Genomic DNA, 27220 nt, shown 5'->3' with positions numbered 1-27220 from the left:
CAAAGGGGAAGCGCTCTCGGGTGAGCCCCATGTTCTTCAGGTTATTGCTTAGGTAGGTGGCTTGGCTTAGGATGGTCTCTGCTCTGGAGGTCATCGGGGCTGAGCCATTCTCTTGCCAAGGCTGGGAATTGAGGGAGTTTGTCAGAGGCCGTGGCAGGGTAGTGGGAGGTTAGAGCATTTGGTATTGCAGACTTCGAGCCCCATCTCCATTCCTGTGGTCCTACACCCCCCATTGCACACAGCACCACAGGGCTGAGCGCTGTCTGCCTGGCAGGTTCCCATTTGCGCTAGGCACCCGGGGCAACCTGCAGGTGGTTACTTTAGAGCTGGGATGGGGGGGCACATGGTGGCTAGTGCAAATTTAATTGTTTCAAAAGAAAAACACACAGGCGTGAGGTGTCCTGGGAAAACAAGGCTGAATCCCTGAGGATGCAAATCTTGCTCACTGGCTCCCATCGAATCTCAGGGGCTTCTGAAGGGCCAGGGGTAGGGAGGGGTCCCAATGTGGCTGGTGGAAAATCTGGGTCAGCCGAAGTAAACAAACAGCCTTGCTGGTCTGGAGGCTCCCACTGCAGGAGCCTGTTTGTTCTGGCCTCTCCTCCCAGGCAGTTGCTCCTTGATCGCGCCCGTCCACAGCGGGGATGTGTTCGATCCTTGAACTCTAAGCGCCACATAATCAGAACTTGGGAGTGCTTTCCCGAGCTTATCTCCAGGATAAATCCCCTCTCCGGTATAAATAACAGCACTGGGGACACACAAGCCATACTCAAGAGGAGCAGCAGCAGCAGCAGGAGGCAGTGAAACTGGTAAGTGCCTCAATCCTTCTAGGGGTGTGATTTGCTGGGAATTGTTCCTGAGGAGAGCTGGGGAGTCCTGCTCTGTCTTGGAGCATTGGCCCTGCTCTGTGCGGCCTCCCTCTGTCCTGGGAGGTTAAACCTGCCCTTGAGCGTAACTGCTGTGAGAGGTGATGGAGGGGAGGGGATAGCCTCACCCCACCCTGGGAGAATTAAATCAGCAGCAGCATAACTGGGAAGCAGAAAGATCATGAACCCTTGACCCATTGCCTCTGTCTGGGCTCTTGCTCGCCCTGCTGTAAAGGCACCTAATGGCTTCTGTTACATGGTCTCGCCAGTCAGGCTGATGCAAAGCCCTGAGCTGCCTTAAATGGGCAGGGGCAGAATGGGGCAATGCCAGGTGGGTAAGTGGCTCTCCCCTGAGGGATAGTGACAGAAGGAACAAGGCTTGTCCCAGATTGTCACCGTCCTCCAGTGATTAATCATCGACTGGCAGCTCCTCGCTCTGTTAAGCAGTTTCTGTTTGTTCACTTGAGCCCCAAACGCTTTTGCCTTCCCCAGGTTGAGAGACACAGCCGAAGATGAGAGCAGGCATTGTGATCCTCGCCCTGGTGTTCCTCACAGGTAGGGCCAAAAACCAGCACAAAACTCGAAGGCGGGGTGAATCCAGACACCCCTGAGCAGGGAGGGCGGAGGAGCTGTGTTCAGCCCAGGGCATGCGGTACCCCAGAAGTCAGAGCCCTGGGCAGGCCCGCGTGCCTGGCTGTGCAAGGGGCCAGGCCCAGCAGCCTCTGCAGAAGGCGTCCAGCTTAGAGTGACTCTAAAAGCGGTCGGTGCAGTAAAACAGCACCCAGAGCCTCCGGGCTCCTGTCTAGGCCAGGGAGCAGAGACGAGGCTGTGTGCAGCAGTGGGAGAGCGTGGGGATGTTCAGGGGTCGGAGAGAGGGGCAGGGTGGGCCAGCGAGCTGAGGTTTGGGAACCAGGAGCTATAATCTGGTCTGGGCCAGGTAAGTCCACTGCCCCAGCTGAAGGACCCAGCCTGTAACCTCCCCAAACCAGAGACATGTAAAACCAGCCAGGCTCCCCCAGGAAACCCTTCCTGCCCAGGGGGCACCGTCTGCCAAGCCTGCAGTTGGTAACACAAGCAGCTTCCAGCTCCAGCCCAGGGACTGATCTGGGCAGGAGGTGCCGCGTGGTGAGTGTCTCCGGGGTGGGATTTGGGGAGCTGGTCCTGAGCCCTCTTGTGCTTTCCTTGCAGGGACTCAGGCCCGCCACTTCTGGCAGCATGAGGACCCCCAGACACCCCTGGATCGCTTCAAGGACATGGTCCAGGTCTACCTGGAGACAGTCAAGGCTAGTGGCAAGGAAGCCATTGCCCAGTTTGAGACCTCTGCAGTTGGCAAACAGCTTGAGTAAGTAGCTGACTCTGGGGAGGAGCAGGCTGTTAGGAGGTCAGCGCCAGGCCCTATAGCCTTGTGCCACACACTTGCAGGCTGTGATGCCCCTGGCCCTGAAGCCGTCTCCCACGTGCTGCCACTGCCCTCTGCTGGTTGCAATGGGAGCTTCTCAACTGTGTGTCAGGCCCTAGGACTCAGCAGCTAACGGTGATCACAGATCCTGCCCCTGGAGCTAAGGGGGGACTTTGTCCCTGCTGGCGCTGTGGGGTGCCCAGTGGCCTGCACTGCACAGCAGCTGGCAGCTGTGACCCCCCTCACCTTTGTGGTGGATCTAGCACTCTCCCTCCTTCCACCACCAGAGAACTGAGTGAGCCTTGTCGTTCCCAGGTTGTCTGGGGAAACTGAGGCATGGAAGAGGTTAAATCTACCATTGACTTGACCCAGACCTGAGGTGTCAGCCACTCTGAGGCCCCAGGCATCTCAAGCTGGGCACCCAAAATGTGTGAACCCTTCTGGAACTGCGGGGTGAGGTGATTGGCCAGAGGGAGTCAGTGTTAGAGCTGGGATTAGAACGCAGGAGTTCCCAGCTCCCAGTGTTAGGCCCATGACAAGGCAGTGGCTGGGAGCACAGCCCATCTGCTGGCTGTACCGTCCCATCCCTTCTGGGAACAAGGCTGCATCCCCAGGGCCTCCCTGGGCTTTGCCAGGAGAGAGGCCGTGCAGCGGTGTGTAACCCCGGCCCCGCTGTCTTCCCCTGCAGCCTGAAGCTGGCTGACAACCTGGACTCCCTGACGGTGGCGGCACAAAAACTGCAAGAGGACCTGGCTCCCTACTACAAGGAGACCTGGGGGCTGTGGGTGAAGGACACGGAGGCCCTGAGGAAGGAGCTAACCAAGGAGATGGAGGAAGTGAAACAGAAGATCCAGCCCTTCCTGGAGCAGTTCTACAAGAAGTGGACGGAGGAGCTGGAGGTCTATCGTCAGAAGCTGACCCCCATCAGTGAGGAGCTGAAGGAGATGACCAAGCAGAAGGTGGAGGTCCTGCAGCAGAAGCTGACCCCCGTGGCTGAGGAGGCCCGGGACCGGCTGCGTGGGCATGTGGAGGAGTTGCGCAAGAACCTGACCCCCTACAGCGATGAGCTGCGCGAGAAGCTGAGCCAGAAGCTGCAGGAGATTCGGGAGAAGGGCATCCCCCAGGCTGCTGAGTATCAGGCCAAGGTGATCCAGCACCTCACTGCCTTCCGAGAGAAGGTCACGCCCCTCGTGCAGGATTTCAAGGAGCGCCTGACCCCCTATGCTGAGAGCCTCAAGACCCGCTTCCTGAACCTGCTGGACAACCTCCGAAAGAACTTGGCCAAGGGCAACTAGTGGCACCGGGCCAGGGACTGACACCCCCTCCCCTAGCCCACAATGACCCCCAACTGATCAGCCACTGCCCTGTATTCCACTGCTGCTAATACGCATCTGGGCGAAGGCACCAGGTGTGCTCGCCTCCCCCTTCCCCTGCCCCCCGGGCGCCCCCAGCGCTGGGCCAAGCTGTCTCGGCCCTTTGGGGCTCAGTCACTTACTGTCTGAGTAATTGTCAGTCACAATTGCTGTCGAACGAGGGTCTCTCTGCTGGGGGGTGGGGGGGGCTGGGGTAGAAACCAGCACAGGGCAAAGGCCAGTCCACTGGGAATGTCCTTCCCAGAGCTCTCCTCCCTGTTCCAGGCTCGGGGCTCTCACCTGCCCCAACCTCCCCCCCACGCACCCACCCCGCAGAATTCTTCATTCTTGTTTCTTTGTTTTGTCAAATAAAAGTGATTTAAGTTACTGGGAGCTTGTGTTTGCAGGGGATTTCCCGGGGGGCAAGAGTGCACTGTGGGGGGCAGGGAGCACCAAATGGGAGGCTGAGGGCCCTGTGGGGCGGAGAAGACATAGGAGCTCCAGGGGGACTCATGGGGGTCCATGGGCTGCAGGTTACTGAAGGGAAGGGCTGTGCAGACCAGGAGGGATGGTGGGGGGCAGGAAGAGGAATGGTCTGCAGGGGAGAGGGGGCGAGGGGACCCTGTGGGGAGCCCTCCCAGGTGCTCACTTTCCTGCAATCCAGCAATCCTAGTGTAGGCTTGCAGAGCACCCTGAGCTGAGCCGGGGGGGGGGGTGCCCCAGGGCGGCTCTTTCCAAGAGGCGTTGATCGGAATCACCTTCCCGCAAGACCCAGCCGCTGAGGAGTCTGTGCGCAAAGCCCAGCCCAATCGGAGCCTTCTGGGAGCCCCGGGGGAGACGTGGCTGTGGGGCTGCGGTGAGCTGGGCAGCAGACATGGCGTGCGAGGCCATTGTAGCTCCCCAGGGGAGTGAGCCCCTCCGGCTCAGCCCTGTCCCTTGTGCAGGGAGTGCAGGGGATGCCCTCAGCCGGGCTGTTATAAACCTGCTGCCGAGGGGAGCATCAGCCGGCCAGGGCTGGCAGCTCGGGGGCAGGCTCTGGTCCTGGCTGGTCACAGGGGTTGTCCAGAGCTGTCGTAGCAGGTCAGGGCTGAGGGCTGTTAGCAGAGCTGGCTAGGAACAGAGCGGGTCAGGCACAAAGGGTTGATTCGTCCAGCTGAGGCCTCACCAGAGCTGAGCCAGGCGGGATGGTTAGCTTGGTGTGAGCTGGGTCCTGCAAACTCAGGTGTTCATGCTCCTGTAGCCATCTTGGTGGTTAGTGTGCGCGTGTGGGTGTGCGCCCTCACCCCCCCCCCCCCAACACACACATCCCAGCATCGCACCAAGATGGGGCGTCAGGCCAGGCCCTGGTGCCCGCTGCCCCCTCTGTAGCAAAGCGGAAGGGCTCTGTGCGCTGCTCTCCTCCCTGCTGTTGAGAGAGCATCTGGCAGCCCTGCAGTGCTGGCTGTAGCCTGAGCCTTTATGCCCCCTGTTGGCCTTGTTTCCGTCTGCTTTCAACCTGCTGGTGCCAGAGCCAGGCCACAAGTCCATTGTGGGGGTCTGCCGCGCAGCAGCGTGTGTCTGCAAGGGGAGGGGGTTGGCTGCATTGCACAGCTCTGGGTTCTGCGTACAATAACCGCCCACCCGCCTACACTTGCTGAAGGTTTAGACAAACCCACATCTTGACGCTAGCTGGGAGAACGGCCACCCTGCGGTCTGGCCCAAGATTTGCAGACACCTTGAAGGGGCCTGATCCTGAGCAATTTCTGAAAATCCAGCCCCCTTTCCTGTGTCTCGGGTGAGGAGCCCCCAACCACAGCAGTGGCTTTGTTCTCTACCTCAAAGCATATTCTAGGCTGCCATTGTTAAAGCAGCATCTTCCCCTGGGGCCAGGTTTCCACTAGGTAACGAGCACCCAATCCCCCGTCGTCCTTTCGCTAGAAACACAGCTGCGGTTCCTAGGTACCAGAGAAGCAGGTGCCACAAAGGGTGGAGGGGGCATGCCCGGAAGGCCTAATGCTGACTTCGTTCATTGCCATGCAGCGAGTTGGGATGTGCCAAGCATGGGCGTCTGTGTGCGCACAGCTGGAGGATTGAAGTCAGGGCTGGACTGGGAGCCAGAGCACTCACCTGAGTCCCAGCCTGGGGGGTGGCGGCTCATTGGCCAGTAAATCCCATTCTGGGCAATTGTTCCCGAATCCTAGTTGGTTCTGATGAGTCTTTCTCCCTGACCCAGTGCTGAAGTTGTAATGAAAGGGGTCCTGTTGTTCAAGCAATTTTTTTATTCATAACTGATGCAGCAAAGCCCAGAGGTGCCGGGACTCAGCCCTGCCCACATCAAGCACTGCCTCTACCCAACGATGGGTATTGCACGGAGAATGCATCCAACTTCTCAAACGCTGTGCTGCTTGCTCCCGGAAGCCAGTTTACTGCATGCATGCTGTGCACACACGCTCTCTCTGCAACACTCCAGTAAAGGCCACCACATGCATCTCAAGTTTACTTCATTTTATTGCAAGACACATGACAAACTTTGAGTTATGATGTTTTATAAGGGGGGAAAAGCCCAGCCCCTCCAAACCAACACACCAGCTGGAACCAAAACTCCTGTGCCCCAGTGGAAGTAGAATATGACCACACCACGCTGAGTGGAGATTGAGTCACTGAACAGACAGGCAGCTGGGAAAGCGCTTAGGTGGACGGATGCTGTGCTCTCTGCCCAGAGCAGGGAGTCGCTCTGGTTACAATTTGCATTGCGCATCCTGCACCTGCCCTCACTCAGCTGAGAACCCGACCAGAGCTGCTGATGTGGGGCTCACTGCCCAGGCGACTGCTGCTCCCAGAGTGCAGCGAACTTGTCCTTTAGCATACCCCAAAACTCGTGTACGTCCTCGGCACGCATACTGGCCCAGGCCCTGAAGGGTTAAACACACCGGGGGGGGGCAGAGGAAGAGGTTATATTAAAGGGGGGCCTATATGCAAAGGTTGAAGATAGCCACTTTAATAATATGACTCGGTGCAATCAAGCTGGGAGTAACACCCGCGGGGGGGCAGAGAGGGAAGGACAGTTTACTGGGCGTTGTGGGTCTGTGCTGGTGCTATAAACTGCTGCTTTGATAAGCAGCGCAAGGTCAGGGCATGGCTTTTATAATCCTGCTGCCTCGCCTGAAATGCTGAGAAACCCGCTGTCCCCAAGGCATCCCCCTGTGGGCTGGGGAACTTAAGCCACAGAACAAGTGCAGCAGGGGTAATGGCAATGCCAGCTTCCCCCATCCTGTCCTGGGGTCACAGAGGGACCATCTGTCCATGGCCCATTCAGTCCTTGCCCTTTCACTGAGCTGCCAATTAGAAGACAGACTCATGGGGTATTTTGTGTCCTCAGAGGGACTGGCCTGAGCCCTGCTCTGTCTCGTGCCTATGCCCCTGGATTAACCAGTTTGCATATTCTGTTTTTTGCAATTTTGCATATTGCAGTCAGAGTGCTTGGGGTTTGCTGCACCCCATTGCCTCGGCGTGACAGCTCCCTCCCCCAGCTCCTGGCACAGGCAGTTGGGTACAAGAGCCGGCCAGGTGTTTGCCTCGTGGGAGAGGCACTGTGAGCAGACCAGCTTCTAGGGGGCCTCAGCCAGCACAGGTGTGACTTGGGTGCTGACCCTGCGGCGCCCATGGCCCTCACCTGGAACTGTGGGACACTCAAGGTCCCAAGAGCTTTGTCACTGGCTTCCTGGGCCCAGGGTTGTACCCCAGCGTGTTCCACACTGAGGAGCAGGGGCCTCCTGTTCGCTGCTGCACTGAGGCAGACCTCTGCAGCTCCAGGGGCTGCTGGGCACTGCCCAGCCCTGTATCTGCCCCTGGCCTGGTCGCCAGGGTTCTCCGTATGCTGGCTGTGCCTGGGCAGGCATGGGAAGGGGAAGGGCTTGTGGAGAGAGGTGGGGGAGACCCCTGGGCCAGAAGGGATGGGGGGGCGCACCTGGCCTGCTGAGCCAACTCGGATTCCTGGACCTTGCTTAAGGTGTCCTTGGCCGTCTGAGCCATGTGCTGGACGTAATCTTGCACCTTCTTCAAGACGGTTTCCTCCTCCGCGGGGGCCTCCGCCTCTGCAAGCAAAGACCAAGCCATGGGTGTCGGGAGGGGCGGGGGGGAGGTTCTGGGGGGTATTAACAGGAGTGTCGTTATGTAAACCAAGGGTGATAATTGTCCTGCTCAACTTGGCACTGGGGAGAGCTCAGCTGGAGCCCTGTGTCCAGTTCTAGCTGCCCCACTGTAGGAGAGATGTGGACAAACTGGAGAGAGTGCAGAGAAGAGCAACAAAAATGACCAAAGATTTAGAAAACCTGGCCTACGAGGCCAGGTTAAAAACCAGGTTGTTTAGTCTTGAGAAAAGAAGACGAGGAGGGACCTGATTTCAGTCCTCAAATATGTTAAGGGCTGTTAAAAAGAAGGCGGGGATCAGTTGTTCTCCATGTCCACTGAAGGCAGGACAAGGAGAAATGGGCTTAATCTGTAGCCAGGGGAGATTTAGGTGAGATAATAGGTAAAAATGTCTAACTCTAAGGCTAGTTAAGCTCTGGACCAGGCTCCCAAGGCAGGTTGTGGAATCCCCGTCACTGGAGGTTTTTAAGAACAGGTCAGACAAACACCTGGCAGGGATGGTCTAGGTTCTCTGGTCCTGCCTCAGCACAGGGGGATGGGCTAGGTGGCCTCTCGAGGTCCCTTCCAGCCCCACGTTTCTGTGAGTCCCTCTCTGTCTCCTGCTGCCTTGTAACTAACAGCAGTTCCGTGGGGCTTTCCTCCAACTCATGGGCTGCGTGATGCCCCTTCCCTCATCCCCACCTCACCCTGCTCCCTCCCCCCACTCTTCCCATCTCTTGCTTATACCCCATTCCTTCCTCCCCCCCTTCCCCTCGCCCCTAGATGGGGGGCGGCTCTTACGTGCCACAGCAGCGAGCAGTGCCAGGCCCAGGAGCATGAGGAGGAGCTGGGCCTTCATGGTGCGGGCTGAGGAGAGAGCAGCAGAGCGTGAAGGGCTGCAGGGGCCATCCCAGTGACAGCCCCCCCACCCGGCCCCATGCCCGCTGCCCCAACACCCCCAGGATGCAAAGCCAGCCAGCTCCCTGCTGGGTATGGTGCAGCGAGCCCCCCTGGCTTCAGGGCACGTGCCCGCCCCCAGGCCTCTTGCTGTGCCCCTCTGGACACGTAGGCGCAGCCTACCCCGGGAGCCAGCGGCTGCACACCCGGGGCTGTACAGTGTCAGGGCTGGTGCTCACGCCCCAGCCCACTCCAGCCTGGCACGCGGAGAGCCAGGAAGCGAGCGGCTGCCGCGAGTTGAGCTGGGGGCAGAGCGGCCAACTGGGCTCAAGGTGGCTCAGAATAGACAGGCACCCCCTCTGGTCCCCCACGCAGGCCCCAGCCCAGCACCACCAAGCTGGGGGAAGGACACTGTCTCCCCACATGCACGCTGGCCCTGCTAAGCTGGGCTGGGACTAGCCCACAGCCTGGGGTCTCTGCCTGCAGCAGCTCCCGCCAGTGCCCTGATCTCTGAGTCCACAGGCTGCAGCGTGTGTGAGCCAGGGAGAAAGGCTGGCAGCTTCCCCGGCAGAGGGGGCTGACGGCCCCAGCCAGGCCAGGCCCTCTCCAGCCACAGCAGGCAGAACATACAGTCCCTTCAGGCAGACTGGGTCCTGTCCTGCTCGCCCCAGCATCGCTGCTCGGAGCCGGTGACGTGGGCTGTTCCCACCGCCCCTGCCCTGCTGCCAGCCTCAGCCTGGCCGGGCACGCAGGCCCCGGAGCAGCGCTTTGCAGCTGGCTCAGAACACACGCAGGATGGTTTGATGGTCCTGTCTGCGGGGGGGGAGGGGAGGTCGTCGTGCCATTAAGCTGCACACACCTCCCGGGGGTGGAGAGTGCCCCTGCCCAGGGCAGACCAGGCAGCCGCCTGCACTCGCTGCACGTGGGTGTGCACACAGCTTAGCGCGAGGCAGCAGCTGCTGCCCAGTGGCATTGCCAGAGCATCCGACTAGGACTCTGGAGCTGGTTCACCGAGGGCAGGACTGGCTTTTCCCTGTTATCTCCTCCCCCGTTGCAGCCGGGCCTGCTTTTCCTTTGCAGTGATGCTCTGCGGCTTGAAATGCAGCTGACTCACCTCCAGGTGGGCGCAAGCCCCAGCCATGGCCCCCCAGCCCCAGAATCTATCGTGTCAAACTCCAGGCTTACCTGGCTGCGTTGCTTCCTGGGCTTTGCTAACCAGCTAGTGCCCCGGCTTCACGCTTTTATACCCGCCCCAGGAAGCGGCCTCCAAGGGACGTTTGGGCAAAGGTCAGGGGGGTGGCTTGGCCAGACTGAAGAGGGGGGTTGCATTTATGGCTCACTTGCTTGCTGCCAGGCATACTCAGGGTCAGGCTGCCTCAGGGAGTTGAGAAATCCCTCAGCGAATCGGGGCCAAGGCTGTACACACACCCACACCCACACTGCAGCGCGAGGCCCTGTGGTGATCAGTGCAGAGCAGTGACAGGGCTCCCATCCCTGCTTTGCAGAGAGCCTAACTCCCTGCAGCCGCTGCCTTATCTGGCTCTCCCCTCCTGGGGGTGGACCCCAGGTGAGTGCTGCCAACAGAGATGCTCCACTCCCCAGCCTGTCCTCAGCTCCCTGACCAGCCGGGCCCAGGGGAAGCTGCAAATCTCTATGTGGCACAAGAGTGACCTCCAGTGGCCTGCGTCCAGCTTGCATCGGCGGGCAGGGCACTGGGGCCAGCCACCGTCTGCCCTGGGTCTGGGGGCAGGCAGCGTCCGGACTAGCTGCCCCGAGGGCCTGGGGCAGGACTGCCCTGCCGGGTGGCGCGCTGGCCCTGTGCTCAGCAGAGCGGCTCCTGAAGGCACCAAGAGCTGTGGGAGGCCTGGGCTGCTCCCCCATTGTCCTGGCTGGCGGGAGGGGGGCGGCACCAGCACCTCAGCAGCGGGGAGAGGGCAGCAGGGCCCACGTGGGAAGCTGGATTGCTTGGTTACTGACCAGTTTTCTGGGCCTGGGCCAGCTACTCCCCCATGGAGAGTGGAGACCCAGGTCCAACCTGCTTCCTCCCAGGGCGGGAGAGGAGGAGCAGGGTGACTCTGTTCGGATGACCCTCTGGCTCTGGCCCAGGTGACAGCCCCCAGGGCTCCAGGCCAGTCATGCCCCAGCCACACTGACCCCCATAACCACCATACAGCCCTGCGAGCTTCCAGGCAGGGCCTCGCTGCTGGAGCATGCCCAGCGGAAAGGAGCCCAGGCTCCAGCAGAGCTGAGATGGGTCGAGGTGTGGAGGGGAGGCCCCTGAGGCATATTACAGCAGCAAACAGATGTCCCAGTCCTGCGCAGACACAGTCCCTGCCCCAGGAGCTGGCAGGTTAAGCAGATAGGCTGGCCCAGGAAGTTCTCCCTTTTCACAAGTGGGGAGCAGAGAGACTTGCCCACAGAGGGAATAACTGGTAGCTCTGGGCATTGAACCAGGACACCTGGGTTCCCCACCAGCACTGTAACAAGCAGCTCATCCTTTCTGTGTCTCCAGGCTTGCTGGGTTTGGTAGGGGAGGGATGGTATGAGCCACTTGCACAGACCAGCCCTGCCAGCCTCCCACTCCTCAGTGCAGGTTTGCATTTGCTTTGCTCTCAGCATGAGCCGGGACATCCTGCTGCTGCTGGCACCTTCCTCCCCGAGGTCTCCTGGTTCACAGCTACCTGGTGTCATGCACACGGGCCTTCTACAGCCAGGACAGCAGCCGGGGCTCTTTGGACTCTGGTGGTGTCATCCCTCCTGAGCCCTGCCGCAAGCCCGTCACCCCAGTCACCTTGTACTGTGAACCAGTGATAACACATCACAGGGGAGCTTCAGCCTCTGAGCCAGGGAGGTCAGCGGGGTGCATCTCTGGGGAAGCTCTGGGTTGCAACTGGCTGGGGGACGAGCTGTGGGGAGACATTTAAACGTGAACTAGGCAAAACTTTGGGGGGGGGCCTTGTGCTGACGCCTGCAGCTGTGCCCATCTGGCGCTCTCCAGGTCTCCCTCGGCACTTCGGTCGCTTGTCTTACGCTCAGGCTCCATTGCCTGCTTTTCAGGGCCTAACCACACCCTGTGACATCATAAGCGGCCGCCATGGAAACAGCTGTGATGTCACAAAGAGAGGGCTATGATGTCAGGCGGGGGAGAGTTGGGGAGCCCATTCCAAGCCCTGTCTCAGCGCTGAGCAGCTACTCTCATCCCGCAGCCCTGAGCCAAGTCTCCTACAAGGCGGGGTGCTCTACAGCACAGGGTGAGGGAGGGGAAACTCAGCAACTCAAGCAGGCAACAGCAGGACAGCGAGTGCCATCCAGGGGGTGGAAAATAGCTCTCCCCCCAGCCCACAGGCCCCCCATGCGTGCTGGTCACGAAGGAGACCCATGGCTGCAGCCCCCGGGACGAGGGGCAAGCTTGATGTGTGGCCAGGGGAACGGGGCTAGTCTTGTACCGTACACTATCTAACTGGCCCCACAACTGGGAAAGCTCCCAGAGGGCTAAAGGCACATTTGCCCCCAGTCTCGGCTCTGAGGCCGGGGGGGGCCTGTCCGTTTGCAGAAGCTCGTTTTGCCAGGTGCCCAGGGCGGTGGCAGCAGGAGGAATGCTTAGCCAGGGCACTGGCTGTGTCCCAGCCCAACGGGGACTCTGTGCTGGGTCAGGGGACCCTGTTAGCCATGCCCGGTTGGGATCCTGCTTCTGAGCCTGGTTACTGGTGGTTGTATCCACCTTACTATCAGGAGGGGGCTCGCCCGCTCAGAGAGGGCAGAAGGGCTGTGGCCAGCAGCCACGTCACAGACATGCATGTCCAGCCTGGACTCACCTTCCCAGTGGGGGGGTTGGGACAGGCCCTCAGCCTTGCAATGAGCAAGAGAGGAAAGACTCGGCACAACCTCCGTGCTGCCCTGGGAGGGGCCCTACGGGAGCGTTGTGTGCAATTGCCGCTCTCTAGGGCTGCACTGGGTGCCCCAATGCCGGCCAGGATTCCCAGGGGCTGGGGCTGTGCTGAGACCGAGCTGCAGAGCAGTGGGTGTGTCCCTGCAGCGCCTGGCTGTGTGGAGCAATGAGGATGCTCTGGGCTGGCAGCGCGCAGGGCGCTGTGGGGAGTGCTGGGCTGGAGAGGCTGTCCCAGGGGCTCGCCACTCTCCGCTGGCTGAGCTGCTGGAACTGCAGGTGGGATGGTGCCGCTCTTTCCCTGGCCCACTGATGGTTTCTCCAGGCAGATATATTTTTAGCTTTTCCTTTTTCTGGGTCCAGTTTGTTTCCAGAGAGGAGCAATTCCAGGGGTAAACATGAGCCTCTGGCAGCTGGCTGCACAGCGCCTTAGCGCGCAAGGAGAATGAACTTCCTGAAGCTCAGTCTGTTCCCTGGTGCAGATTTGGACACATCACAAAAGCAAACTTTGATTTCATACAATGGTGCATAATTGTCAAGAAGAGGGTGGGAGACTGGGGCGGCGGCAGGTCAAGACTTGACGTGCATCAGCAGATCCAGAGTGCAGGGGAAGGGCTGGAGACGGGGGTGCTGTGGGTGAGGGGTGAGGTGCGTCGGCAGAGCTGGGCACGGGGCAGGGCTGGAGACGGGGGTGCTGTGGGTGAGGGGTGAGGTGCTGTCACGGAGTTCCTGGGCGATGCTCTGGAACTGCTCCCCATGAAGTCAGTCAGGACTCTGGGGTAGTCGCCTTTCTGTGAGCAGCCTGTCTTCAGGACACACAGCTCACACAGCTTCCACCTTCCTGGATCTGATCTCGGAGCATTCAGCATCCTCTGCCTCTCCGTGCGCTTCCCACAGCGAGTCCGCTCAGGCGGTGCTCCTGGGGAAGCCAGAGGGTCCTGCACCCCAACTTCGCAGTCAGACGTGACTCTCAGCCAGCCAGTAAAACAGAAGGTTTATTAGACGACAGGAACATGGTCTAAAACAGAGCTTGCAGGTGCAGAGAACGGGACCCCTCAGCTGGGTCCATTCTGGGGGGCAGTGAGCCAGACAACCACGTCTGCACTTCACTCCATGTCCCAGCCAGCCCCAAACTGAAAAACCCCTCCAGCCCCTCCTCCTCTGGGCTTTGTTCCTTTCCCGGGCCAGGAGGTCACCTGATTCCTTTGTTCTCCAACCCTTCAGCTCTCACCTTGCAGGGGGGAAGGGCCCAGGCCATCAGTTGCCAGGAAACAGGGTGTCGGCCATTCTCTGTGTCCAGACTCCTGCACACACATGCCCTCTAGGGCTCTGCAATGATCATACACCCTTACTCCACCCCCTAGATACTTAAGAACTGCCTAGGGGAAACTGAGGCACCCCCACACTATTCAGAGGAAACATTAAGAACAGTCCCACTTCGTCACATCTCTCCCCCCTTCGAGATCGAACTGAGCGGGGTCACTTTAGCCGGTGACCTGGGGAAGTTCGAAGCCACCAACGTTCCCATGGATGCCCCAGCATCTCTCCCGTTCCTTGGTAGGAGTTACACCAGGCCCTTCCAGTTTCACGCCCTCCCTTAGGTCAGGGGTGGTCGATAGCACTCGCAGGCCGCATGTGGGAAGGTTTATGCAGCCCATGCCCTTTGGCCACCCCAAGAATGTCTCCCCATTGACCATCACCTTCTACTCCCACTGGAGGTCCGGGGGGCCTGGCCCCAGGAAACTCCACACAGACATATAGGTTGGGGTCAGGAGTGGGAGCCTGTCCACATCCCCAACCACCTGGCTGACGGAGTCTATGGCCTTGGGACCCAGCAAGGGAGCTAGACACCGGGGCTTTTCCGCAGGGTCCCCTTGGTTCAAATCGCCAGCCTGCTCAAAGGCAGTGAGGTGGGCATCCACACCCCCCCCCTCCTTAACCAGGGGCAGCAATTTAGTCTCGAGGTTCCCTGCGGAACTGGCCCCCCGGGATCTATCCCCACTCACCCCGGGGAGGTCCCCTAGGCCTCTCCGCCCCACCACCGCCAGTTCATGCTGCTGCTGCTTCTGCAGCTCTTTCTCGGGCTCTCGCTGTCTCCCACGGTCCTCTTGCTCTCTCAGACTCAGCTGCAATCCCGTCCGTCTTGATCCCCCGATGGGGAACCCGATCATGAAGACCCTCGTCTGGTCGGGGACAGGAGTCTTGGCGATGCCTGGCTCCCGCTTCAGCTGCTCCCAGATCCTGCTATAGCCCCAGTTGGGGTCAGGAATCTGTTCCTTAGAGCGGTCATCCTCCTCCAGCTGCACGATTAACTCTGCTTTGGTGAACTTTCCAATGCTCAACCCTCTCTTTCTGCACAGGGTTACAATGTCCTTCTTAAGGAGACGGTGACAGGCCATCACTCCGCTCCTCCCAAGTTGTTGTGGACTCACAGGCCCGTGTGTTCTCAGCTCCCCACGGTTTCCAGGGAGAACCCCTAGTGTGCCAGCCCTTCTCAAGGTCACCACCTCTTTGCCAGGGTCGAGCTGCAGACTCCTCCGCCCCTGAGACTGCTCACTGCAGTCCCCAGGGGGACCCCATTACTGCACAGTACTTCTCGCTGGTCACACACTCCCAGGGGTTAACCGCCCCCCGAAACCGCTCCTCTCTGAGCCTTCAGCAGGCCTGGTCCTCGGCAATCCCCCTTCGTGTTACTGCTCCCCAGTCACTTACTGCAGGAAGCGCCATCCACGGGGTGCAGTACATCCCACCGCTGCCACCAGTTGTCACGGAGTTCCTGGGCGATGCTCTGGAACTGCTCCCCATGAAGTCAGTCAGGACTCTGGGGTAGTCGCCTTTCTGTGAGCAGCCTGTCTTCAGGACACACAGCTCACACAGCTTCCACCTTCCTGGATCTGATCTCGGAGCATTCAGCATCCTCTGCCTCTCCGTGCGCTTCCCACAGCGAGTCCGCTCAGGCGGTGCTCCTGGGGAAGCCAGAGGGTCCTGCACCCCAACTTCGCAGTCAGACGTGACTCTCAGCCAGCCAGTAAAACAGAAGGTTTATTAGACGACAGGAACATGGTCTAAAACAGAGCTTGCAGGTGCAGAGAACGGGACCCCTCAGCTGGGTCCATTCTGGGGGGCAGTGAGCCAGACAACCACGTCTGCACTTCACTCCATGTCCCAGCCAGCCCCAAACTGAAAAACCCCTCCAGCCCCTCCTCCTCTGGGCTTTGTTCCTTTCCCGGGCCAGGAGGTCACCTGATTCCTTTGTTCTCCAACCCTTCAGCTCTCACCTTGCAGGGGGGAAGGGCCCAGGCCATCAGTTGCCAGGAAACAGGGTGTCGGCCATTCTCTGTGTCCAGACTCCTGCACACACATGCCCTCTAGGGCTCTGCAATGATCATACACCCTTACTCCACCCCCTAGATACTTAAGAACTGCCTAGGGGAAACTGAGGCACCCCCACACTATTCAGAGGAAACATTAAGAACAGTCCCACTTCGTCACAGGTGCGTCGGCAGAGCTGGGCACGGGGCAGGGCTGGAGACGGGGGTGCTGTGGGTGAGGGGTGAGGTGCGTCGGCAGAGCTGGGCACGGGGCAGGGCTGGAGACGGGGGTGCTGTGGGTGAGGGGTGAGGTGCGTCGGCAGAGCTGGGCACGGGGCAGGGCTGGAGACGGGGGTGCTGTGGGTGAGGGGTGAGGTGCGTTGGCAGAGCTGGGCACGGGGCAGGGCTGGAGACGGGGGTGCTGTGGGTGAGGGGTGAGGTGCGTTGGCAGAGCTGTCTGGGAAACGTGGGACGGACCAGACGGTGCTTTCTGTAAATCAGGACTGAAGTGCGTGAGCAGGGGCAGATGGTAGCAGTGTGTGCAGTGCACCTCTGCTCTGGCTTGCTCTGGTTCCGTCACACCGCACACACCTAGGCCCCCTGCCCTCATTAAGTAACCGTCTGAGAGGCAGGAGTGGAGCAGAGCTGAGCCTTGGTGCATCCAATGTGCACTCAGACTTTGCCTCCCGCCCAGCCTTGGCAGTACCACGCTGGAAGCCAGGACTTTGACACCAGCGTCTGGTTAGCAAACACCCACAGACCATGTTGCTCAATCCAGCCCTTCCCGAAGCCAGCAGAGCAGTGGGGCATGGCCATGGGAGACTGACCCTGCTCTGGGCAGGAAAACCAAATAGCCACTTTGCCCATAAACAAACCCGCCCTGCCCTGGAACACAGCTGGAGGTTTGGGCCAGGCTAGATTTGCTCTGCACCCATCACTGGCCCGTGGCGAGCAGGGCACTGTGCCTGCTGCCTGGAGCAAAGTGCCTTGGGCCTCATCCTGCAGTGTGCTGAGCACGGCCCCTCCTGGGTAGGTCAGTGAGAGCTGGGGACACTCAGCACATGGCCAGGCCCTGGCTGAGGCAAAGCTAAAGGAAATGCTCGACAAGCAGCACCTGCATGCTATGCTAACGATTCCTCGGGCTCCCTGGCCTTGTGCAGCAGGGAAACATTTCCACCTCCTGGGGGATCCTACTGGGCCATTATTCTTTACTGGGCGCTGACGGCTTCCTCTGACATGTGCCCCTCGGCCCCTGCCAGGCTGGACACCATGCGAGCTGGGGCCGGGGGACGGGAGGGCTTCCAAAATCAGTTTCTTTTCGTACTGGGCTCCTGAGACCTTGTTGTGCCCCTGATCCGCACCCTGCCCCCAGCCTCCTCACACACTGGCCCTGAGCATGCTGTGGGGTTTGAGTGGGGCTGGGCCTGCGTCTGCCAAGGCCTGTCCAGCGCCAACGCCTCATACGGAAATCCTGGGCGTGCTCCCTCCTCCAGGCTCCCTGTTGCCTCCTTGCACAGGATATGCAGCAAGTCGCACTGGTCCCAGTGTTCCCAGAACCATTACACGCCCCTTCCCCCCGTGCACACACTGCGTGCTTGTCTGCAGCTCCAGGCACACAGGCATTCAGCACTCGGGTCCGGCTGGGCGCACGCTCCGTCCCTGAGCTGCCCGTATCGGACCCGGGCGTGCACGGCTAGCACCCGCCCTGCTGGGCAGCTGGAGAATCAGGCCTGGGCTGTTGACTTCTTGGAACTGGTTTCTCCCTCCTCAGCTGGGACCCTTGATCCAGGTGAGCTGGGGTGGCAGCCCATCACCTGGCCACCTGCAGCCTGGGGAGCGGCCAGGCCTGCTAGGCAGTGCCTGAAGAAATGGCCCACGGGGTGGGGGAGAGAAGGACCCACACTGAGTTTTGGCGCTTGGTCACAGTGACATCTTTTTGCACGACATGTCGTCACGCATGTCCCTCCACCCCCCCCCACCCCCCGTTTGGAGGGTGTCTTGGAATGACAAACAACGGGTCGGATCCCCAGTGGGTGGCGCTTGGTGCAGATCCAGCGGAGTCACTGCACTGCTTCACATCAGCTGCGGCTCTGGCCCAGTGGACCCTGTGCTCTGTAATGACCTAGTGATGAGCCGAGCTGATGTCCCAGATGCCCTGGGGAGGGACTCAACACAGAGACTTTTCGTCTCAAAATCCCAGGACGGATATATAAGAACTGGGCCCCTTGCTAGGCCGTCTGGAGCCTGGGTGTGGTGGCTCTGGCAGGGTTTCAGTCTGGACAGGGACTCCAGTGCACCTGGGAGCTGGGCTCCATGAGGGCAGCGAAGCTGGCTGGGGAGGGGGCAATGAGGACCCAAGGGTGGAACTGACATTAAATGTACTTTACCCATGTTACAAGAAGGGGAAACTGAGGCAGCGAGCCAGGTGATGAGCCTTGCTTCAGGGCCAGTGGCGGAGCCAGGAGGAGAGCCTGAGTGCTCTGCATGCCTCCCCGCCCCGTTCTTACCACCATGCAGCAGCTTCACATCCCCCCTGCAAGCAGGATTACGGGTGTCTGAGCTTCACAGCGATTTGTTTCAGCAGGCGCATCTGCAAGCGGTGCTGGAGACTGATAGCCAGGGGGGTCAGGGGGCAGGCAGGCTCTTTCTGGGAGCATTTTCTCAGCAGAGGCTGCCAGTGATTTTCCTGCCAGCTGAGAGTTCCCCTCCTGTATAGGCTGGGAAGACAGGCAGCCCGGGACTCAGCCTGGCCTCTGTGCCTGGCTGGGCAAAATGTGCTTCACTCTTGGTCCTGACCCTGCGAAATAAAAAGCGCTTTCCCAGTGCACCCTACCAGGGCAGCCCCCTCCCAGCTGTGCAGAGCTACCTGCTGTGTTGGGCTGATGAACACACCTGTCCCCAGCTGCTGAGGAGGAGGGAGACAGGATCCCCCTCAGGATTGGTCCATATCGGACACTGTCGGCCACCTCAGTGGAAAGTCCCAGACACGAGCCCAGCAAATGGCCCGGGCGGGATCCAGTTCTGCATTTCCCTCTCCCGTTTCCACACCCGTTGGCTGCCGTGCGGTTGCACCTGGTTCCCTGCAGTGCTCCCCCGCTATCTCCAGCATCGTGTCCCAGCAGATAACGACACACCCGCGCACACGTCAGGAGCTTCCACGTTGGGCCCTTACTAAAGTCCAAGCACTGGGGACTGTGTCACCAGCCTGCGTGGAAGCGGCTGGGGGCTGCTGGCTGCGGTATAAATACAGGTCGGCAGGGCACAGCCGAGGAGCAGCACAGCACAGGTCAGTGGGCTGGGAGGGGGAGCAGCAGGCAGCCTAACCCCTCTGGCAGGGAGCTGCGCCAGGAGCCCTGAGACGGCCACAGTGGTCCCTGTCCCTGGCTCTTCGCTGCACAGTGCCTTGCGGGGGAAAGGCTGCAGGGGTATCCGACCAGGGGTGCAGCCAGGGAGACGGATGGCTACTGGTCTGTCCAGAGGAGTCAGTGGGTGGGTGAGATGGGCACTGGGATCGCAGCCTCTGCAGCAGTTCCCAGGTCAGCAGCAGCCATGGCTGCGCTGCGGGAAGCTCAGCCCGGCAGGAAGAAGGGGTGCTTCGGGGGGGACAGGGACAGGGGGGACTGGAGGAGGGGCAGAACCTCAAGCGGACCCTGCCCTGTGACAGCTAGGGGCTCAGCTCAGGGTGGGGGCACTGCGGGAAGAGCAGGGTCAGGGTGCACAGGGAGACTGACGCATCTTGTTCTCTCTGCAGCGTGGCTCACTTTGCCTGGCCAGTCCCTGAGCACAAACAGCGCAAGATGTCTCTGAAGGCTGCCACCCTTGCTCTGGCACTTCTCGCCATCACAGGTAAGGGAGAGTAGCCTCTCCTGCTGGGCCGGTGCAGCCCTCGGGGCCGGGGGCCCTCTGGGGCTGCCTCCTGTCCCTGTCCCAGCATGCTGCTCTGCAGAGCCATGGCCATTCTGGACTCTTTGCTCCTGCCCTGCTCGGGTTGGCTCCAGGGAGTGAGGAGGGCCTCACCTGGAGACATGGCCTCAGGCATGTGACTGGGCTATCCCTGCGAGTCTGGATGGAAAGGAAACCCCTGGGAACAGGAGGGGAGTGGGGCAGGCATAGGGCTGGCTGCACATGGCATTGAGTGCTGGCGCTCTTGTTTCTCCATAGGGGCCCAGGCAGACGTCAGTGCCCAGCAGGTGGCCGATGTGGTCTGGAATTACTTCACACAGCTGACCGGCAATGCCAAGGAGACCATGGAGCAGATCCAGCAATCTGAAATCAGCAAGCAGCTCAAGTGAGTGCACTGGAGAGCAGGCCCCTAGCCCCCACGGGGGACTGTGGGTGGGTGACGCCGGGATCCGTAGGGAGGGATCCCGTGGGAGGGATGGGACCTGAGCAGTTCCTGGGGCTGGCACAGGTGGAGAGAGTAAAGCTCTGGTACCTGTTTCTCTGCACTGGCTCTAGGAGCTCCAGCTAGAATAAACAGTAACACCAGAGCACAAAGTAGCCGTGAAAGAGAAGCCGGCTGCCTGACGTAACAAGGGCTTATGGCCTGCCAGACCCACTGCCCCTCTAAGCGGGAGAGACCCACTCTCATGCAAACCAATGGGGACAACAGGCTTGCAGGGAAACATCGCCTCCCCCCAAAGTCAGGAGCACAGTAGCTGGAAGAGACGGGGTTCCCTAAAGGCACTGAGAGGCAGGTCTGCAGCCAAGGGCTGCTCCAACAGGGGTGAGAGCACAGAAATGGGTGTCCTGGAAATGCCGCTAGGTGTGTGAGGTGTAGTTGCAAGGGCACAGGGTTGGGGACAGGAGCTGCGGGGGCGGGCAGTGCTTGAGTGGTCAGTGAATCAATGAAAGACACTCAAGGTACTGAGCTTCATTTCCCCTGCTCCCGCAGCACCCTCTTCCAGGACAACCTCCAGAACGTCAACTCCTACGCGGGGGACCTGCAGAAGAAGCTGATCCCCTTCGCCACCGAGCTGCATGCCAAGCTGAGCCAGGACTCGGAGAAGCTGAAGGAGCAGATCCGGAAGGAGCTGGAGGACTTGCGCCTCAAGCTGTCCCCTTATGCCGACGAAGTGCACCAGCAGATCAGCAAGAACGTCCAAGACCTGCAGCTCAAGCTGAGCCCTTATGCCGAGGAGCTGCGTGGCCAGGTCAACCAGAATGCGGACTTGCTGCGCAAGCAGCTGGCCCCCTACGCCCAAGAGCTGCGGGACAAGCTGCAGGAGAATGTGGACGGCCTCCAGGCAGCCCTGGCCCCCTATGCCGAGCAGCTCCAGGAGCAGATTGACAAAAACGTAGCAGACATGAAAGAGAAGCTGGCGCCCTTGGCTGATGAGCTCCAAGTCAAGATAGACCAGAACGTGGAGCAGCTGCGCAAGCAGCTGGCCCCCTACGCCCAGGACGTGCAGGACAAGCTCAGTCGCCAGCTCGAGGGCCTGTCCTTCCAGATGAAGAAGGGCGCAGGGGACCTGCGGGCCAAGCTCTCGGAGAGCGCGGAAGAGCTGCGCCTAAAGCTGAACCCTTATGCTGAGGAGCTGAAGGAGAAGCTGCGCACGGATGCTGAGGGCCTCCGCCAGTCCCTGGGCCCCTACGTGGAGGGCCTGAGTGGGCAGATGGAACAGAAGATTGAGGAGTTCCGCCAAACCGTGGGCCCCTACGGGGAGGCCTTTAACAAGCAGCTGGTGCAGAAGGTGGAGGAGATGAAGCAGAAGCTGGGCCCCTACGCTGGGGAAGTGGAGGATCATCTTGGCTTCCTGGAGAAGGATGTGCGGGACAAGGTCGCCTCCTTCTTCAGCACCCTCAAGCAAATTGAAAACTGAGGGGGTCCCTGAGCGGGCTCGGCTTCGCTTCCTATCACCACCTGCTCACCCTCACCTCCACTGCACAAGACAAGCCGCTGTCTACCTCAGAGCCGGGGCGAAGAGCACGGGAACCAGCCCCAGGACAGGCTCAAGGGCATGCTGGCTCTTCTGCAGCTCAGGCCACAGAGCAGGAAAGGGACCCGGAGCCGTGAATGCCAGGGGACCTGCACATGCTAGATGACTGTCTGTCTGTGCTGCTACTGACTTTCCTGCACTTGCCCTCACTCCAAAATTGCACCGACTGTATCTGCTGAAATAAAACTGCAACACAGCAATGCACATTGCGACTCTGTCCCTCTCTTAGCCTGACCAATAAGGCACTCATTCTGCTACTACTGGTTCTGCAGAGGCCATAAGTTCTTCCTTGGGAGCACGGTGGTGGAGGGGTGGGGAGAGAGGTGCTGTCCCTTCCAGCTCTAGTGGCTTGAGGAAGTGCCTAATTTGTTAAATTAATGAGCCAAGTGCACTCCAGTGAGTCTGAACAAGAAACTGGGGGATAAACTAGGCTGGATGAGGGGAGAGTGAGAAAGATTGGCTGGTCTTTCTTTCTTTCTTTCTTTCTTTCTTTCTTTCTTTCTTTCTTTTTCTTCTCACCAGTTGAAAGCCCTATGCTGGGATGTCCTGTGGATACCCCTGGGTGATTGCCAATGGGAGGGAAGCAGGGTCTGGGCAGTGGGGGATGGAAAGGGACTTGCTCCAGGCAAGGTGGTCTGCATGGCCATGAATAGTGTGGGGCGTGGGGCTGGGTGAGGGAAGCAGGGAGGGGAGGTGTGCACAAGACAGTCTCTCTGTTAGGCTGTGGTCCATACATTGAGCTAGTTGGAGCACACTTGCTGCAGTGTCTGGGTACTTTAAATCCAAGGGGAAACACTTTCAATTTGGATTAACATTCCCCTGGCTTGCCCACCTGAGAGTGACACCCTTACAATCGCCTCCTGAGCCCTGGCAGCCACCAGCCAGCTGTGAGCTCCAGTACATCCTCCACTCTGCCTCACCCCACTTCCCTGAGCAGCAGATCCTGTGTCCCAGGATTGGGTGGGGTCTCTCAGGGTCCTCTTCTGTCAGGCTAAGATGCTTGCTGCCCTGGGAACAGGGAACTCTGGTTTTCCCGGGCCCCACTTCCTAGTCTAACAGCGTGTCATTCATCTACAGACAAGGGGCCAAACCCTGCACTGGGGTAAATCGGTGCAGCTCCTTTGAGGTCAATGCAGTTATGCTGCTTTGCATCACCCGAGGACCTAGTCTGAGGGACCATGGAGCACCCCCAGCTGAGGGAGCGTGGTTTCCGGACACATGAAGGGCTGCTAGCTACAGACAATGGTGATGCTCCCTCTCCAGGGGGGAGAAGGGACTACAGGCTCCATTGTGCATTCATCCCCTTGGCCGAGGCTGCTAACAAGGAGCTAGTTAGTGCTGTGAGTGATGGAGATGCCTGTCCTGCAGCAGAGACCCACCCACCTGTTTGTTTCAACGAGGCCTCTCAATGGCCAATGCATGGAAACCATTTTGGGTGCGTACCAACCCGTGGTCGCTGTGATGCTGTAATCTAGAGGGGTGGATTGCCTACACTCCGGAGCCATCCAGTCCCCATGGCCGGCGTGATAGTGATGTAGCAATGGAAGCCCTCGAATGCGTTGCTCTGAATCCAAACTATATAGCCACATTCCCAGCTTCTGAACAGTACCGAAACAAGGAGGTGCCTTCATAACTCTGGGTAGGTCAGCCCAGCTCTGTAGTTTTGTTGGCCTCTGTGTGTGTGAGTGCGTATGCATGTGTGAGTGTGCACTGGACTTCTTACGCTGCACTGTCAGCAACGAAGGAGGAGCAGGGCTTTGTCTCTTTTCAGACACCCCAGAAAGGAAGCCGCTGAAGCAGGTCAGTTTTATTTTACAGCCACATTGATTTCCTCTGGGGTGCTAATCTGACACCTGTGGGTGGAGGACTTCTCCTGCTGGCTGCTAGCAATCCTCAGGCCTTTATCATCATCATCATCATCCCCATTTCTGCAGGAGATGGAAGCGAGGGGAAGCATTGCACTGGCTTTAGCTCAGACTGCCCCTTGCCTCTCTAAGGATAGCCCTGCTGAAGTCCAGGCCAGCGTGGTGCTAGGCAAACAGCATATAGACCGGTATTGTGTTATCTATCTCCCACTAGGCATTCCCGTTGCCCAAGGGCCCCCAGAAGCTGGGCCTATCTATTAGCATTCCATGAGGAGGGTCAAATGGGGATTAAGGTGATTGGCCCTGGGGTGGCAAGGAGAGGGCTTTCTTTGGCAGCAGCAAGCTAGCTCAGGCAGTTGTGAAGACAAGTCACGATACCCACATCCCCTCTGAAATAATGGTTGGATTTCTGCTGAGTGCACAACCCACTCCCCAAAGTGACTCTGAATCTATTAGTCTTTAAGGTTGTTTTTGTGGATACAGACTAGCACGGCTACCCCTCTGAAAAGTTACACCGAATCTGTTGTTTTGACCTGCAGTCAGGCTGCTTTCACAAACAAAGCAGTGTTAGGCTGACTCTGTATTTGCATGGGAGACTCCAAGGGACACCTCACTGCAGAGGGAAAGAGTGATGCAGGGGCCCCAGTAAGCTCCTGCTCTGTGCTTGTACAGTGCCTGGCACAATGGGGTCTCAGTCACTACTGTAATACCAAAAAGAAAAGGAGGACTTGTGGCACCTTAGAGACTAACCCATTTATTTGAGCATAAGCTTTCATGAGCTACAGCTCACTTCATTGGTTCCACAGTATGCATCCGATGAAGTGATGCATAAGCTTACGCTCAAATAAATGGGTTAGTCTCTAAGGTGCCACACATCCTCCTTTTCCTTTTGTGAAGACAGACTGACACGGCTGCTACTCTGAAACCTGTCATACCAGCACTACAGACCAGTTATGTGGTTTAGATATCTGCGACTCTCAGTGTCCTGCTCCTGGCTGGGCTGCCCTGATCATTAGTGCCCACACGAGCCACCTTCATCCGTCAGAAACACAAGTTAACTCAGCACCAGAATCGATTTCATGAGGTGCAGGGTGCAGGTGGAGCCGTAGGAGAGGGATGTGGACGTGGGGGCAGCAGGGCTGGGGAACGAGAGCAGAGAGAGACAAGCCCACGCACATCACTGAAGGATGGGGAAGGCCTGTGGGATTGGCACATGAGACCTAGGCTGTGAGCTCTGTGCAATGCCCAGCACGGTGAGACCCTGCTGTCAGGTGAGGGTCTCTGAGATCCACACTCCTGCATCAATAAACAATAAACATCTTCCCTCTCTGAGCAGCTTTTCGGCTCTAGCAGGTAGAGGCGGAAAGTTGTCCCCAGCTCCTGGCTCTTTGGTGGCCTTGTTCCAGTTCCCAGTGGCCGGTTCTGCATGTCACCATAAACACCAGCCTCATTCTCTGCACTAATTGGCCCCCTTGTGGGCAGTCTCAGGAGTGAGGTGAGGGGCTGAATGGACCCTGGAGACTGAACGCCTCTTGCAGCCCTAAAAGGGTCAGTGTGAGGCTCTCTGTTAAGGCTGCGGAGCTTTCCCAGGGCTGCTCCTGTCCTGGAGATGTGGAGAGGACCTAGATCCAGGCCACCTCGCCCCAGTGCTACATTCACATGAAAAATGTTTTAAATGGAATAATGATAATGGAAGAAATTGACAGACTAGGGCCAAGTTCCCCTGGGGGCTGGAAAGTGCCTTATTAGAGGGAGTTATAATAGCATCACGCAGGAGCAGCTCCCCAGCTACCTGTCCAGGCTGGAGAGTGACTTCAGGGTCAGGTGTAGAGGAAAATGGGGGTTCAGCACAGCCCTGTGCCCTGTGAGCCACTCCTATTTGCATGGCTCAGGGGAGAGAGGTGAACTTTGGTGTCAGAGGAGGGACAGTGACTGCTTGGAACTTCACCCTTGCCTCAGGCTGGACTTTGCCAAATACGTGGATTGTCACCTCCTCTGATCTGCATGCAGATAACATATTGTCACTGGGAATGAGGCTGAAAACATGAAGTACCCTGTCTGCTTGTTTCCCAGAAGGGCCTTAGGTACTAATGTGATACAAAAGCTAAATGAGGTAAAGGTTTGCAGATCAATTCTCGGAATAAGCAAATCAGAGGTGGAGTGACAGCGTCTGGGGGGTTTACTCCTGTCACTGTTTACAGAGTTTGGTTCATTTCCCTCAAAACAAATATTTCCAAGCTTTTTTTTCTATTTCACATGCAGTGCCAGCAGCCCAGTGCTTGTGAGCAGCCCTGCACTAACACACCAGTGTGCCCAGACCAGAGTTCTCCAGCTATTACGTTGCTTTGGTTTGCTGTAGCAATCTGAGCCCAGTGGAAGCATATAGATAACATATATATCTTAGTAGTAGTGCACAGTCTGGAAGTCAGCTTGGAGATCAAAGCACCTTCACAGTTTATGCTGCACAGAGCCCCGTGGCTCTGCATCTGGTTGTATCAGTGAAGCTCAGGTAGGATCCTCATACACCTCCGTGGATCACCTGTGTGCTGGAGATGTCTTGGAGCCATCAGGCTGACTACTCTTGCTGGCTCCTTCCTGCCTTGCCTGGCTGTGTTCGGTGTGCTGCTGGTCACTGCTTCTACATCAGTACAGACACAGGGGGATGTCAAATGGGGTGACGGGTATGAAATGACCCTCCTGAGTGCTGGGCATTTCCTAACCTGCCAGCCTCAGGAGAAGCTCTGGGTGGAGAATCTGAAATGCCAGTCAAAGGCGCCTGGGGCCTACAATTTGTTGTGAATGTTTGAAAATGGCTCAGTTTTCGAAAACGCCCTCAAACGTGAATTTTCACTTTAAACTGGCCCCACTTTCACTCAGCATGGCTGGTTTTTCAGTGACAAACATGTTTTTTAAAATACTGTTTACAAAATTTGAAATTGTTTCAGCGGTTAAAATACATGAATAAAACATGCAAAAAAGTTAAATTTTGGGTGTTCTGGATGGAAAAATAGCCATTTTGCTGAAATTGGGCAAAAGATAAGCTGTCTGGGTTATGAAATGGCTCAGGACACAAAGGCACCATTTTCCCAAATCTTTTCCCCCTTTTGTTATTAATTATTACTATTTCATATTTATATTCACTAGGCTCCAGCTGGGATCAGGGTCCCATTGTGCTGGGCATTGTGCAGACAGATACAGAGAGGTGGTTCCTGCAAAGAAAACCTACTGTGGCTACAGCTCCGGACTGGGACTCAGGAGATCTAGGTTCAGTTCCTTTCTGTCAGACTCCCTGTGTGACCATGGTCAACTCACTTCATCTCTCATTGTGCCTCTGATTCCCAGCTGTAAAGTAGGGACAATAGCCCTTCCTTTCCCCCACCCTTTGTCTGTCTGTAAGGTCTTCAGGGCAGTGACAGACAGACTCTCACTATGTGTTTGTAAAGCATCCAGCACAATAGGTTGTCTGGCACATACATTTCTGCAGCATGCAAAGGGTTAACTTTGTTTGTAAGCCACTGGGGAGGGAGGTGGTTGGCTGGGAAAGCTGGAACTGAACTGGTCTGGCAGATGGGTGGGGTAAGGTTGGTGAGTGATCTGGGAG

At 58.4% G+C, this 27220-nt stretch overlaps 3 protein-coding genes across 4 annotated transcripts; 2 read left to right on the top strand and 1 right to left on the bottom strand.

Moving 5' to 3' along the window:
• The first annotated feature begins 584 nt into the window (after window positions 1-584).
• Window positions 585-4001, top strand: APOA1 (apolipoprotein A1). Its single transcript, XM_048827175.2, has 4 exons — window positions 585-806; window positions 1356-1418; window positions 2052-2205; window positions 2951-4001. Exons 2-4 carry the CDS (start codon window positions 1376-1378, stop codon window positions 3555-3557), a joined length of 804 nt encoding a protein of 267 aa, XP_048683132.1. The 5' UTR covers window positions 585-806; window positions 1356-1375; the 3' UTR covers window positions 3558-4001.
• A 2082-nt stretch (window positions 4002-6083) lies between these two features.
• Window positions 6084-9892, bottom strand: APOC3 (apolipoprotein C3). The gene is made up of 4 exons (XM_048827362.2): window positions 9804-9892; window positions 8523-8588; window positions 7561-7687; window positions 6084-6505 (listed from the first exon to the last, which is right to left on the bottom strand). Exons 2-4 carry the CDS (start codon window positions 8578-8580, stop codon window positions 6406-6408), a joined length of 285 nt encoding a protein of 94 aa, XP_048683319.1. The 5' UTR covers window positions 8581-8588; window positions 9804-9892; the 3' UTR covers window positions 6084-6405.
• A 9139-nt stretch (window positions 9893-19031) lies between these two features.
• APOA4 (apolipoprotein A4) lies at window positions 19032-21958 on the top strand. Of its 2 annotated transcripts, none has more exons than XM_048827400.2 (4): window positions 19032-19101; window positions 19567-19661; window positions 19977-20103; window positions 20710-21958. In XM_048827400.2, the coding sequence occupies exons 2-4, from the start codon at window positions 19613-19615 to the stop codon at window positions 21635-21637; spliced, it is 1104 nt and encodes a 367-aa protein (XP_048683357.2). In that variant the 5' UTR covers window positions 19032-19101; window positions 19567-19612; the 3' UTR covers window positions 21638-21958. The 2 variants fall into 2 exon arrangements, with proteins under 2 accessions (XP_048683357.2, XP_074978281.1); XM_075122180.1 differs by lacking the exon at window positions 19032-19101 and adding an exon at window positions 19166-19304.
• The last annotated feature ends 5262 nt before the right edge of the window (window positions 21959-27220 follow it).

The sequence above is a fragment of the Caretta caretta genome, chromosome 22 (genome assembly GCF_965140235.1).
Source record: "Caretta caretta isolate rCarCar2 chromosome 22, rCarCar1.hap1, whole genome shotgun sequence".
In the NCBI taxonomy this organism is placed as follows: Eukaryota; Metazoa; Chordata; order Testudines; family Cheloniidae; genus Caretta; species Caretta caretta.
Note: the sequence above shows the minus strand (reverse complement) of the source record. Positions and strands in the feature narration are given on the sequence as shown.